Genomic DNA, 13347 nt, shown 5'->3' on the forward strand with positions numbered 1-13347 from the left:
CCTGGGGGGGGTGGGTATCATTCCTCTCGTGTTATAGGTGAGGAATCTAGACTCAGAGAGGTGAAGGGACCGATCAAGGTCACACAGTAAATCCGCCAGGACTAGAACTGGGTGCCATGGCTCCAGGTCTTCTGCCCTTTTCACTCCACTCTGCAGTCCGTCCCCCCACCCCCCAACCTCCGTCTCTCCCCCACTGAGAAGCCGTCTTTTGCAGGCTCTCCTGAGGCTTGTATTTTCTGTCCCACTGCGGGATGCCCATCTGTTCCGCCTCATCTTCTCCCAGTTCCTCTCTTGCCCTTTTGGGGGACTTTCCCAAGATGTAAGGACCCTGGCTCTGCTTTTGTGATACAGTACATTGCGGTTCTGCATTAGTGGTACAAACTCTTAGGATTATTTGTTTTGATTTGGGGATCTTTGGAGGTGTCCTCATAAAGGAACTGTTACATTTTAAGAGGTTTTTTTTTTTTTTTTTTTTAACTTACCAGAAAAAATACCGCCCCCCAATCCCGGGGCTTCATTTTACCCCTAATCCTTTGGTGGGGATCTAGGATAGAGCCAGGTAAGATGGGGGTCAGAGATTGAGTAGGTCCGGGATGGGTTTTGGGTCAGGAATGGTATGCAAGGAAGTGAGTGAGTCAGTACATCGGTATTTATTGAGAGCCTACTGTATGTCAGGCTCTGTTTTGTCTCTGTAGGAGTGGGAGTAATATAGACCATGGCCTTGACCTCAAGGAGCTGACATTTCACTGAAGGGGCTTATATTTCAAGCTGGAATCCAGGAGGGACCAGGGATGGGGAAAGTGAGGGATGGAGTGATGATCACTTATGGGGGAGGCCCAGGGATGGGGTGAGGGGCAGAGAAGATGGTTTGGTAAATTTCTTGATAATCAAAAGAGGTAGCAGGGGTTTTTTGTTTTGTTTTGTTTCCTTTGGGACACCATTCCACCAAGGGCATAAGCTGCATCAACAGTCTGCATCAAAATATCTGCCTCCCTCTATTGGGGATGGCCCCTCCAAGCCTGCTCTGAATTAGGGCAAGCAATCATAGACGGGGCAGAGGCTGCCTGGGTGCTGGTGTCTAGTCTTCCTGTACAGACTGTTTTCTTTGCCCTGACTCAAAACATGGCCCTCTCCTCCTCTCCCGCCCTCTCTCCTTCTCTCCCCGGTGTCTGCGGAGGAAGGGAAGGACAGGCAGAGCAGATAAACAGAGAGGACGTATTTGTAACAAAACAACCTCCCTCCAGTGGACATATCTTTGGGGATCATGAATATTTTACTTTAAAATGAAAGCCTCTAAGAAATTATATTATTCCTGAGGCTAAGGGGGGGAAAAAAAGTTGATAGTAATGGACAACTTTAATACTGCAGTAATGTCCAGGAAGAAATCATTTGTTCCAATGAGATTCTCATTTGCATCTTGGTATCAAATATCTCTTTAAGTGCCTCCTCACCAGGGGACAAGAGAAAAGGACAGAAAATGTGCCTGCCATTTGCAGAGGATACACAACAATAATAGTAACTGCTGATGTGACTAGCATTTCTTTTTCACATATTTTTTCCTGATTATAAAAAAGGAGAGTCTGCAGTGCTTAGAGTACAAAATTTAGAAAACGGAGATGAATATAAATCAGAAAACAAGGATCTTTCACACATCCACCACACTAAGTTAACCACTTGCTAACATTTTGTTGTGTTTTTTTTTTTCTTTGTTTATGTTTTGTCTACACTTGTGTTTCACACAATGCATTCTATGGAACATGAGTTCCAGTGAAACCTAAAAACGGGGCTCCTTGCTCAAAAAAGTTTGCAAAATGTTGTGCACTATCTTCATGTACCTTTAAAATGCGTATTAATTTGTTCAAGGCGCTGAGAAATTATACAGCTTTTTTTTTTTTTTAATCTTTTTTAACTTTGTTTAGCCAGTGTTTCTTGGTCTTGTTTGAAATGGGAACCTTTTATGTGTACGCACAGGTATTTTACGAGATACCAAAGGACATCTTACGTTTCCATGTTAGGAAACAGTCTGTAGAGGGTGAACAAACATAAATCGTCAGAGAGTAAATGTGTTAGGCTTTGCACGTGGTCTCTGTCACAGCTGCTCAACTCTGCTCTCATCGTGCAAAAGTAGCCTTAGGCCGTATGTGATGAATGGGCTGTGGTTCTCTTGTTCCCATGCCACACGTAGGACATTTCAAGGTTACCAAAGGACTTCCACTGCTATTAATTTATTTGAGTCTCACAATACGTCTGTGAAATAAGATCAGCCCAGGCAGCCATGATATCAGATGGGGAAACTGAGGCACCGTGCTATCTAGCACCCCATGGCAAATGGCCACCAGAGTTAGTGGAACCGTAAACCCATTCTTGCTTGTAGGGTGAAGGGGGCCATGTGAGCTGTAGAGCAGAGAGAAAAGGCGGGGTTGGGGCTGAGGTCAGAGGCCAGGAAGGAAGAGGCCTGGAGGTGGAGTCCAGATAAAACTGCCAGCCCCAGAGAGAGCCCGCACTCTAGGGCCGATCCTCTGTCCACTTAGAAGAGGCGGCTGTTACCCAGAGCCCAGGGCTGCAGGGTGGGGTTGTAGGGTGAGGCCTCTAGATGCTGGGCTCACATCAGCTTCTTCTTCCCTCCCCAGGAGACGTCAGGTATGATGAGGCCATGGGTTACCCCATGGTGCAGCAATGGCGGGTCCGCAGCAACCTGTACCGCGTGAAGCTCAGCACCATCACCCTCTCGGCAGGTGAGGACTGCCGCCCGCGGCCAGGGGACTTGGCGTGATTCAGCTCAGGTCCCCCAAGGATGCTGGCGCTGGAGATGCTGAGGGAATGAGGCCACGCCCCCCCCCGCCCCGCCATCAACAATCTCACAGGGAGGGCGGATTGACAAGCAAGCAGGACAATGGTGTCCACACACTGCAGCAGGTCAATGCAGTAACGGGGCCGCTGTCCATTCTGGGGAGTCAGGCTCCTGGAGGAAGGGGTGTCTGAGCAGGGTGTGGGGGATGAGTAGGAGAGAGGGGCAAATGATAATCTAGGTCACACTTACATTCTCGAAGTACTTCAGGCGTGTGGATTGTATGAGTTCTTTCAGGCACTGATTCCTCCGGTTTCTCCTGGCTGATTTCTTTTCCTGCCCATTTCCTACTCAGCAGTAATGCGTTCCCTGCTCCCCTCCCCCCACCAACACACACACACGCACGCGCACACACACACTGCTCACACTTTGTCCACATGAACCCTGTGCTTCAGCTGACGGGGACGGTTTGTAGTTCTCAAAATGAGACATTTTCTTTCTTGTCTCTGTGACCTTGCGCATGCTGTTTCCTCCGCCTGGATCTCCTTGCACATCCTACAATACTCGGAGATGCCTCCCCCATTATCTATACCCTTTGGAATAATTCTAGGAATTCCCTGTGCTCAACTGCCTATGTTAAAGCACTAACAAATGCTTGATTCACATCAGAATCCTGTCTGTCTCCCCCACTAACCTGAGAACTGTGGGTAGGGCTTGGGTCTTATTTATTCCTGTACCTTACATTCCTGCACATGACTGGTGCTCCTTTTTGATGAAGGAATAAAAGATAAACGAACACTGAAAAGTAAGGAAACGAAAACTGAAAAGACGGGGCCCGGGCTTGGGTTTTCTACCCTGACTCTTACTCATAGCACTGCCACTGGGTTATTCTCCAAGTATCTTGCGATGGGGGGGAGAGCTCTTTTCTTATCTTTTCTCTTTCAATATCGCTTTGTTCGTGAGCAACATGGAACTCTTTTAGCCTGGGTATTGGGAAGTATAAATAGTAATTATGGCTGACATCACCCAAGCGCTTTACAATGTTTCATATCTTAGGGCTTACATCAGTCTCGAGAGGAAGGCCTTCTTTATCACTTTTTTTTTTTTTTTCAGGTAAGGAAACTGAGGGTCAGAGAGGTTAAGTAACTTGCCCAAGGTCACACAGCTAGTAAGTGGCAGAACAGGAGCAGGGCAGGGATTTGAAGGCAGTGTTGTCTGCCTGGATCAAGAGCCACAGGGCATCTCCATGGTGTTATTTATTACTTAACAGAAACCATCTCATTATTAACTCTGCTGCATTAATTACCCAGCTGCATGGGTTAACAGGTTGATGGAGAGGGGTTGTTCTAATCAAGGACCCACTCTTTGAGCCCTGTTTCTGTTTTCACCACCACCCACACCTTTACACCGCGCTTGTGAATAAGACTGCCGTGTTCCTGTTAGAACTACAAAGGTGTATCTGCTTTAATGAATCAATAATGATGCTCCCGAGAACCCCCTTGTAAATCAAATGTCTGCAAATTGGAGCTCATTTCTAATGTTGAAGAAGAGCTTGCTCTTTTACATTTTACTTTGATGTGGCACAGAATCAGTTGCTCTTATAATAACGGGCGTCGGTGTGTCTGCCGTGTCCGGGATCTGTGCCATGAACCTGGTTGAGCTGGGGGTGGGGAAGGATGCATGTGCAGACTCAGAGACAAATGGGACAGACCTTCTGCTTTCAAGGTGATGCCTGTTGAAGGTGCAAAGGGTAGGTGCTCCATGCCAGGATGGTGGGAAAAGCTTCTTGGGGGAGGGGTGACTTCCTGGGGCCTGAAAGCATGGGTGTGACTTAGGGAGGAAGTGGGAGTCCATTCCAGGTAAATCGTGGTGTGTGTGTGTGTGTGTGTGTGTGTGTGTGTGTGTGTGTGTGTGTGTGTGTGTGTGTGTTGAGAGTGGGGGAGGGATATACATAAAGAAAGAATGATGGAAATCCCAGATCACACTCAGGAGAAATAAGAAAACTGATTTGGCCAGAGGTAAAGCCTGATGTATGTAGCTCATGGGGGATGACCTTGGAGGCCTGGGATACCCAGGTAAGGTCACTGGGCTTTATCCATAGCAGGGAGGAGCCCAGAAGGTCTTAAGTCCCCTGGAAAAATAGCTTGGTGACCTGCCTGTAGGAGGAGGAAGAGGGCAGGGGAGCAGTGGTTACTGAGTAATTGTTGTGCAGGCCCCATGCCAGGCACTGAGGACTCAGGCCCCTTTGGCATAGGACTAAAGGCAATGAAACAGCAAGGAGGCCCTTGACAATGGCAGGAGAAAGGACACATCTGTTGTTTTAGGGAGGCTGAGGCAGGGACAGAAAGGGAAGTGATGTTACAGGAAGCTAAGCCAGGGATCAGATATGAGGACCCAGACTGTCTGCTGAGCCTGGGCCAGTGCAGCCCCCAGGCTCCAGCCATGGACAGCTCAGGCCCTGGATAATTGGGTACATGGGAAGTGCATGCATCCTGGGGTGAGAAGAGGAGTGGGTTGGAATCCTAGCTCCTCTGGCTGGAGGACCAAGGCAAATCAGTTCCAGTTTATGACCTTTGACTTGCTCATCCACTCGACAGGGCTTATTATGGTTGGGACTGCAGTGCTGGGCTGAGGTTAAAGTGTCTGGAACATCTAGCAGCGTGCCTGGTACACGCTGGGTGCTCAGTAGATATCGGCTTTGATTTTTCCTGATTGTGATGTTCAGGTCGCCAGCTATAGGCCTTCCTCTGCTGTTGATTCCCTGTCAGACCTAGCGTCTTGTGTGTCCACCAGAGAGAGCAGTCTTTGCAAAATAAGTGAGGGAAAGCTGCGCACATTTGGCTGACACTATGGTGGTGGATACAGCACCAAATCCAGGCTTGTCATTTGCCGGCCACCAGCCTCCCAAGCCTGACCACCTCTGCGTGCTGCTCCTCTGTCCAGGCTTCACTGACGTCCTCAAGATCCTGACCAAGGAGAGCAGTCGGGAGGAGCTGCTGTCCTTCATCCAGCACTACGGCTCGCACTATGTCGCAGAAGCCCTCTATGGCTCCGAGCTCACCTGCGTCATCCACTTCCCCAGCAAGAAGGTCCAGCAGCAGCTGTGGCTCCAGTACCAGAAAGGTAAGCCTGGAGGGCTTGCTGGAGGTGGTGGCCAGATGCGGTTTGGAGGTAAGGCTGCTGGGGAGATAACTGAGCTCCCTGGGAGCTAAATCCGGGCTCTGCCCCATAGAAACTGGGTGGCCTTGGGCAAGTCCCTGCCCCTCTCTGGGCTTCTCGTTCACTGTTGATGGAATGAAGGGCCGTGTGATGATTTCTCAGGAGTCTTTCAGTTCAGGCATTTCCTGAGAGCCCAGGGTGGTGTTCTGGACTCCAGAACCCTGGCCTTCTACTGCACGCTCCTTGTTTCCCACTTTCTCCCCTCGAAACAACTGCCAGGGTCGGGGGGTGGAGGAGGCTGTGGCGTGGGAGTGGTGTCTCCTTGACACCTTCTTCTCTTCACGTTCTTGAAAGAACCCAAGAAGAGCTCTGGCTCCTTTGGGAGCGATCACCTCCTGTCTGGGGGACAGTTTCAAGTCTCAGCCATGGAGAGAATTTTATCCTCAGGGAGGGTCAGCAGATCTTATTTCCCTCCGATTCTCAGCTATTATCAGAATTGGAATTTCCCAGACGCGGGAGACCAGTCTGTGCCACTCCCCTTGGGAAATCCATTCCCTTCCCACCTCAGTTTTCCCTTCCTGTGAAATGGGTACTTTAGCCATTCCTGTCTCCCTCCTACATTAAAGGAAGGTGGTTTATGCAGTAGCATTTTGAGAAAGATGGAGCTGTGGCATACATGCATTATGTATTATAACAGGTCCATGTAGTCACAGCCCCATTTCACAGATGAGAAGATGAGTCTCAGATAAGCCAACAAGTCAGGTGCCCCGCAGACACACGTAGCAGGGTGAGGATCACTTCCTGTTACCATTGTTACTATCAGTATCAATTAATTTGAAAAGAAAGCCTCTCGATCGATCGACGGAAAGGGTGAGGAGTAATGTTAAAACGTGCTTGCACCGTCTCCATATGGACCAGCCATCCTATCTCCAAGAACCAGATCGACCGTAACTCCTAAAACCACAGAATGTGTGAGCCACAGGGACCTGACAGGTCTCACTGGGCTCAGCACTCCCATTGCACACCTGGGAAAACTCAGGCTGAAAGGGAAGAGGAATCTTGCTCAGAGTCACACCGCTCCTCTGGATAGAGCCAGGACAGAGCGGGTTGCTGCACACTTGCTGTCTAGCTCTTCTCATGCTGCCCCTCATCCCCAGCTGGATGAAGCCCCGGCCTTTGTCTTTTCCCCAACAATTCCCTTTGCACCCTCCACCCTGTCATGGTCTCATCCCTCCCTTTCTCTTGTGTGCGACTGTTTGGGGCACGGGGGTTTATAGGCGCAGGGGAATAATTGAGTTGTCTGGGAATAGCTCTGGTTTATGGCTGTGACAACGACTGTCTTTAAGGAAGTGCATTAAATCAATAGAAGTCTCATTGTGCTACCCTATAAATAAGGTGACACATCATTAAGCAGGGCAATAAGCTTCCGGACTTTGAAGTAATACAATTAGGTTATGTTTATAAAAACCTTCGCTCACTGTGGCCACTGAACCAATTCGCCTCGTCCGGCATTTGGGGCCTGGGACGCTGAGCTAATGCTGAATCCCACCCCATCTCCACCCTCGGCTGCTTCCAGGCCTTGGACTTTTTCACTCCAGAAAGTGCTATTTCTTATACACAATGGATGCATGGAATATATGGCAAGTAAGATGGGGAGGAGGGCAGACAGAATGCTGAAACAGCAGCTGGGGACCCCCTTCAAGACTCAGAGAAACTTCAAGTTTGCCACAAACTTGCTGAGTGAACTTGGTACAGAAGCTTTTCCTTCTGGGCTTCCAGGGCAAAGGCACTTTTCTTTCTTCCCTCATCCGTGCTCGCTGCCAGAAGAGCATAGGGATACACTGAGGCCGGCTGATCTGTGTGTTTCTTCCTCTCTCTCTCTCTACCTGATGTGACCACCTGGATGGTACATCGAACACTATAGTTTTACTTTTTAAATTTGCAAGTGATGATGGGGAGGGGGTGGATGAGAAGCTGGGAATTTTCCCATGAGGGACAGAAAGAACTCTGGACTCAGAGACAGTTGGTGTGTGTCCCTTCTCTCCCCAGCCACCTATGTGTCACTGACAGACATCTGTGAAACCAGGGGTCACTGGGGACCAGGTCAGGATGAATCTGGGTTTGGAAGCTGGTCACTCTTGGGGCAGAGCTTGTGGGAAGAAGACGGATTAGAACAGTGTCGAAGTGGGACAGACAGGATTTCAAGTCGATACCTCTTCTTACATCCCTGCCAGGAAACCTCAGGCAAAATAACTTCTAAGTTTCAGTTTCCTTGTTTGGTAAGTGAGAGATAGTAATTTCCTTACAAGGCTTTTGGGAGAATGAAATGAGATAATACAGGTAAAACACATCGCATACAATAAGTACATAAAAAACAGTAGCTTAACGTGAAGTGAACGTTATGGACATCAGCCGAGGATTGTAGTCCTGGCCACAGCTCTTGCTAATGTGTGGCCACAGCCCTCCTTTCTCCCTGAAAAGCACCTGTGTCACTAGTCCCTGCAAATATCTTTTCAACCCAGCAAGGGTAGAGGGTGGAGTGCTCTAGGATTCTGTGAAATCTATGTTTAGACCCAGATGGTGGTTTCTTCTTGGTAGGAAAGACCAAGGCTGAAAGAGTAGGCTGTGAAGAGACCAAACAGGGTGTGGATAACAACCACGGACATCGTACAGCCCTTCACAGTTTACACACAGCCTTCCTTTGGTCCTCCCACCTACCCCTTGAGGCAAAGAAGGCACGAATACTCACCCCTTATCTTAGAGAAGGGAAATCTGAACTTAAAAGAGATTGGGGGCTTACCAGGGCCACACAGTTTGTTACTGAATGAGCTGGTGTTTAAATTCCAACCTGAGCCCACATCCAGCATCCCCAGACATTAGAAACAAATGTCCCAGCCTTTCCAGGTTCACTAATGGTGGGGCTCTGGCCACTGTTGTGATCCAGCCAGTAGAAGTCATGGAAAGTCAAGGGGGTTGGGGTGAATGTGCCTGATTAAAATATCTCCCACGAGAGTTTTATTTCACTCTCATTCCCCTAAGTGCTTCTGAGTGTGCATTCCATGGGGGGAAAAAAAGTCACATTTGTCATTCATTAACCTCTGGTTCACTGGTACTTCCTAAGTGCTTCTTCTCTGCAGACCTCGCGCCACATGCTGGGGCATTGCGGTAGGCAAGACATGGGTGCTGTCCTCACGTGGGTCCAGCCTGTATTAGCCTTCCAACAGCTTGTCATTCTTGTGATAGACTTTTTTTTTAATCTACTGATAGGCGGCTGGGAAAGGCAGGTGGCTGGCATGTGGTAGGGGACCCAGTCACTGTCATACGATTGCCCGTAACTTGTTTCATGTACCACTTCTGATTAGTTGGGCAGTGGCTTTTCTAGACCACTGTATGAAGGTCACTGGGATCACTGGGAAAGAACGCTGTGATCAATGAACAGTATCTGCTCTTTGCAGAAAGGGATAGTGGTCGTCCATACCTTTGTATTGTTTCCCTGTAATAGGGCAAAATGAAAGCTTGAACAACAGACCCAGCTTCTGATGATGATTCCAGAGAGATGCACTGAAGGACATCCAAGAGGCATCCAAGAGGCATGCCAAGAAGGACTAGAAAGATCCAGGCAGGGAGGCGGGGTTTCCTATCACCAAGTGGATATTATGGGCATTCCACCAGTCTAGAGGAGACTGGAGCATTGGGCAGGTCAATTAGATGGTACCAGCCAAAGCCAGGAAGAGCTGGACCTTAGAAGGCAACTAGAATAACTTAAGTCATCCCCAGAAGCTCCAGCCCAGGCATGATTAGCTTGGAAGCTGTTCAGCCTGTCAGGTTCCTTTAACCATCACCTCTGCTCCCAGGCCGTGCTCCAAGTACCACGTCAAGTTTTTAGTTTCTCGCCGCAGCTTAATATTTTCACTATATGCTACTGTTTTCTTGATGCATCTATATTTTGAAAAGCTACTTTTCTCCCAATTGAGGCTTCACTTCACTCTTTGACTTGATATTCACACATTCTTCCTAGCCATGACCTTGACATATGAGTCTTATATCATGATTAAGACTCTCTGTATAAAGTTACCCTTCTTCTGGCTATCTTGGATAAAGACTTCCTCATTTGCAGATAAAACACAGGTTTTGCAGTCAGATGGACCTTGGTTCAAATCCCAGCTTCCCTCTTACAAGCTGTGTGATCTTGGGCAAATCGGTTCACACTCTAAGATCTACTTTCCCATATGCAAGATACGGGATCCGATGGCAGCATAGACACATCAATGATGGACTTATTTACCTACCACTGAGCCAGGCATCTAATTACTATCATGGTCCAATCCACTCCCTCCACCCATGGCTGCCGCATCCACTCAGGTAACCGTGATCCCAGATGTGTGTGTGTAGGTACACACGTGTATCTATTGGGGCAGGGGGAGATATGGCTGCTACTTTACTTGGCTCTCTTGTCAGTTGACTCAGCACTAAGGACAGGGGTAGACTGGACTCAGGTGGAGAGGGACTGCTGGGGTGGAGCCAGTGAGGGAGGGAGCCTTGGAGCTCTACTAGGGAGGTGTCAAAAGGGCTCTGTGACCCTGCACTTTTGTTATCCCTTGTCATTCTCTATTCAGAGGGGATAGTAATGAATGCAGAAATTACGAGTCTGATAGTTTTCCTGAATTTTCAGTTGCTTCTTTTTCACGGAGAAAGTGACTATGGAAGGTAAAGGATGTGTGCATGTAAAGGAATTGTTCATTCTGTGTGTGTGTAAGAGAGAGACAGAGACAGGGACAGAGAGAGAGACAGAGAGAGACGGAGAGAGATTGATTGAGGGAAATAGGAGGAGACAGAAAAACAAAGAGAGATAGACACAGGGAAACCAAAATCCACAAAGAGAAATGGAGAAACAAAAAGTGTAGAAGAGAAAGTGTATGAGATTAATGTCTTTTTCAAGTTTAGAGACTCGGTGACCCTGATAAAAGGACATTCTCCATGTGAAGGTTGAACTGCTCTTGAGTTCAGATTGGGAGAGCGTATAGCATAGAGATGTCTCCACAGATAAATGCCTGTTGCCACCTTTAAGAGATGTTTTATCTATTATAATTTCCCAAGACTGTCCAAGGGAATGAATTTCTGCATTTCCATTTGAATTACAATGCCCTTTTGAATGTCGCCTGAAACATTCCTAGATTACTCTTTAAAGGAATTTTGGCTGTTTGAAAGGCAGCTCAGGGGTTGGGGAGGGGGAGGAGAAGGGAAAGATGTAGTCAAGTGTCACTTCCTTTTGTGAGGACAGGTGTAGCCAAGGGGCTGATATGAGCTGGAGAACTCTCCTGGGCTTTCAGTTTCCTGAGGGAACTTGCTTCATAGATGCCAACCAGACATGACAGGAGTCAACCTCAGAGCTGAGACCTGCATGGGTACTGGTCTACTTCCCTGGAGAAATCATCTGGGGGCAGTTTTCAGTTCCCATTTGCTTGACCGTTCATTAGCATTTGATGGAGTTGACCACTTCCTGCTTGAGGCACTGTCTATGTTTGCTTCCGTGGTACCGGATCTTCCTGGTTGCCCACCTTCCTTCCTGACTGTTCCTTCTCTGTCTCCTTTGCTGGCTTATTCTCCTCTGCCAAACCAGTCAATATGGTTTTGCAGGACTGCCGTTGTCTCTGTGGGGACTCTCAGCCACGCTCTCTGTTGCCATCCCTACACTGATGACTCCTCCTTTACACTTCTGCCTCCAAGCTTTCCTCTGATATGTGCTATCACGGTAGCTCTCTGCCTGCCCAAACTCTGCCCCACACAGCCTAGAATTTTTCCAGTGTTCTGGTGAAAAGCACCTGTATCTGTTTAGAGGCAGAGCCACAAACCTAGAAATCCTCAACATCTCCCTCTCCCTCGCTCCCCCCATTTCCAAACCGTCCCAAGTCTTATTAATTTTAATTACCAAATAGCTTTTGAAATTGCCCACTTCTTTCCACCTCACTGCTGCCACCGTCATGGCTTGTCTGGACTCTAGCGTTGGCCCCCTACCTGGTCTCCCTGCATCCACTCTTGTCCCACGTCAATCCAGCTGCACAGCCCTGAGGACATGGATCAGTCTGGGTTCTCCAGAGAGAACCAACAGGATAGATGGGTAGATAGATAAAATTCTCTTTATTCTATATGATATGAACATATATATGATATATATTCATATGATATTTATGATATGTATAATATATATGAAAGCTATATATATAATTGGTTCTGTATCTCTAGATGTATGTATGTATATATACACACATATCCATATATATATATAGAGAGAGAGAGAGAGAGAGAGAGAGAGAAAGAGATTTATTATTAGAAATTAGCTCATGTGATTATGGAGGCTGAGAAGGTCCAGGCTAAGATCTCAGCAAACTGGAGATCCAAAAGAGCCAGTGGTATGAGATCCAGTTCCAAGGCCGGCGGGCTCTAGAACTAAGAAGAAACGATGCTTCAGTTCGAGTCCAAAGGCAGGAAATGATGGACATTCCAGCTCAAATACTCAGGCAGGAGGAGCTCCATCTTACTCATGGGAGGGTCAGCCTTTGTTTCTACTCAGGCCTTCAACTGATTGAATGAGGCCCACCACATCAGAAAGAGCAATCTGCCTTACTCAGGCTGCTGATTATTTTGCCGAAAACACCCTCACTGACACCCTCACAGACACATCCAGAATAGTGTTTGGTCAAATATCTGGACACCTCATGGCCCAGTCAAGTCCACGTAAAAAATTAAGCATCATGGGATGTCTCTAAAATGGAGATCCCATCATGCCCTTCCTTCCATGAAAACTCCTGGGTGCCTTGTCATTGCCCTGAGGCTAATTTCCAAACTCCTCCCCATGGCCTCAGGGCCCTCTCAGATCTGCTGTGTCCCCATCAACCTCCTTAGCCCCATCTGTCTCCATGCTCTCTGCCTTCCCGTCACATTGAGCCTTGTACTCCTTAACTATCACTTGGGTTAAAGTCTCAGCCTGGACAAGGTCCCAGTGTGCTGATGGGAGGTGTCTGAGTATCCCTTGCCCCTCCCCTGGCCCCTTGGCCTCCGTGCAGCTGTTTGTAGGACAGGTCTAGCTCTGGGCTGGTGTTTTTTCTTGGAGAGGACAGGAGGACGTTAAATATGAGCTGGACACTCTCGAGCCTGCGGCACGCCAAAGGAGACAGCCAATTTATTTTCTCCTCAGAACCATGCAAAAAGACGATACAGGATGTGGTTCATTAAATACAAATAGGCCCACGAGACTGCTGTTTCTACCAGATGAAATTACCAAAAAAAAAAAGCATTTGTCCCCCGGTTTAGATTGAGTCCATCTGGAACGGAACACCCTAGTATTTTTCCTATTGGTACATCCCAAGAATAATAATCCTCCGCTTGTGCTCGGCACAGCG

General features: G+C 48.0%; 1 protein-coding gene across 4 annotated transcripts in view; it reads left to right on the plus strand.

Annotated features, from left to right (window-relative positions):
- ASTN2 (astrotactin 2) overlaps nt 1-13347 on the plus strand; it is an 899407-nt gene that overhangs the window by 651653 nt on the left and 234407 nt on the right. For all 4 annotated transcript variants that reach the window (XM_068552572.1, XM_068552571.1, XM_068552573.1 and 1 more), the window contains 2 exons: nt 2631-2735; nt 5732-5911. In XM_068552572.1, the coding sequence (XP_068408673.1) occupies nt 2631-2735; nt 5732-5911 (285 nt within the window). The remainder of the gene's footprint in view (nt 1-2630; nt 2736-5731; nt 5912-13347) is intronic.

The sequence above is a fragment of the Eschrichtius robustus genome, chromosome 10, assembly GCF_028021215.1.
Source record: "Eschrichtius robustus isolate mEscRob2 chromosome 10, mEscRob2.pri, whole genome shotgun sequence".
NCBI lineage: Eukaryota > Metazoa > Chordata > Mammalia > Artiodactyla > Eschrichtiidae > Eschrichtius > Eschrichtius robustus.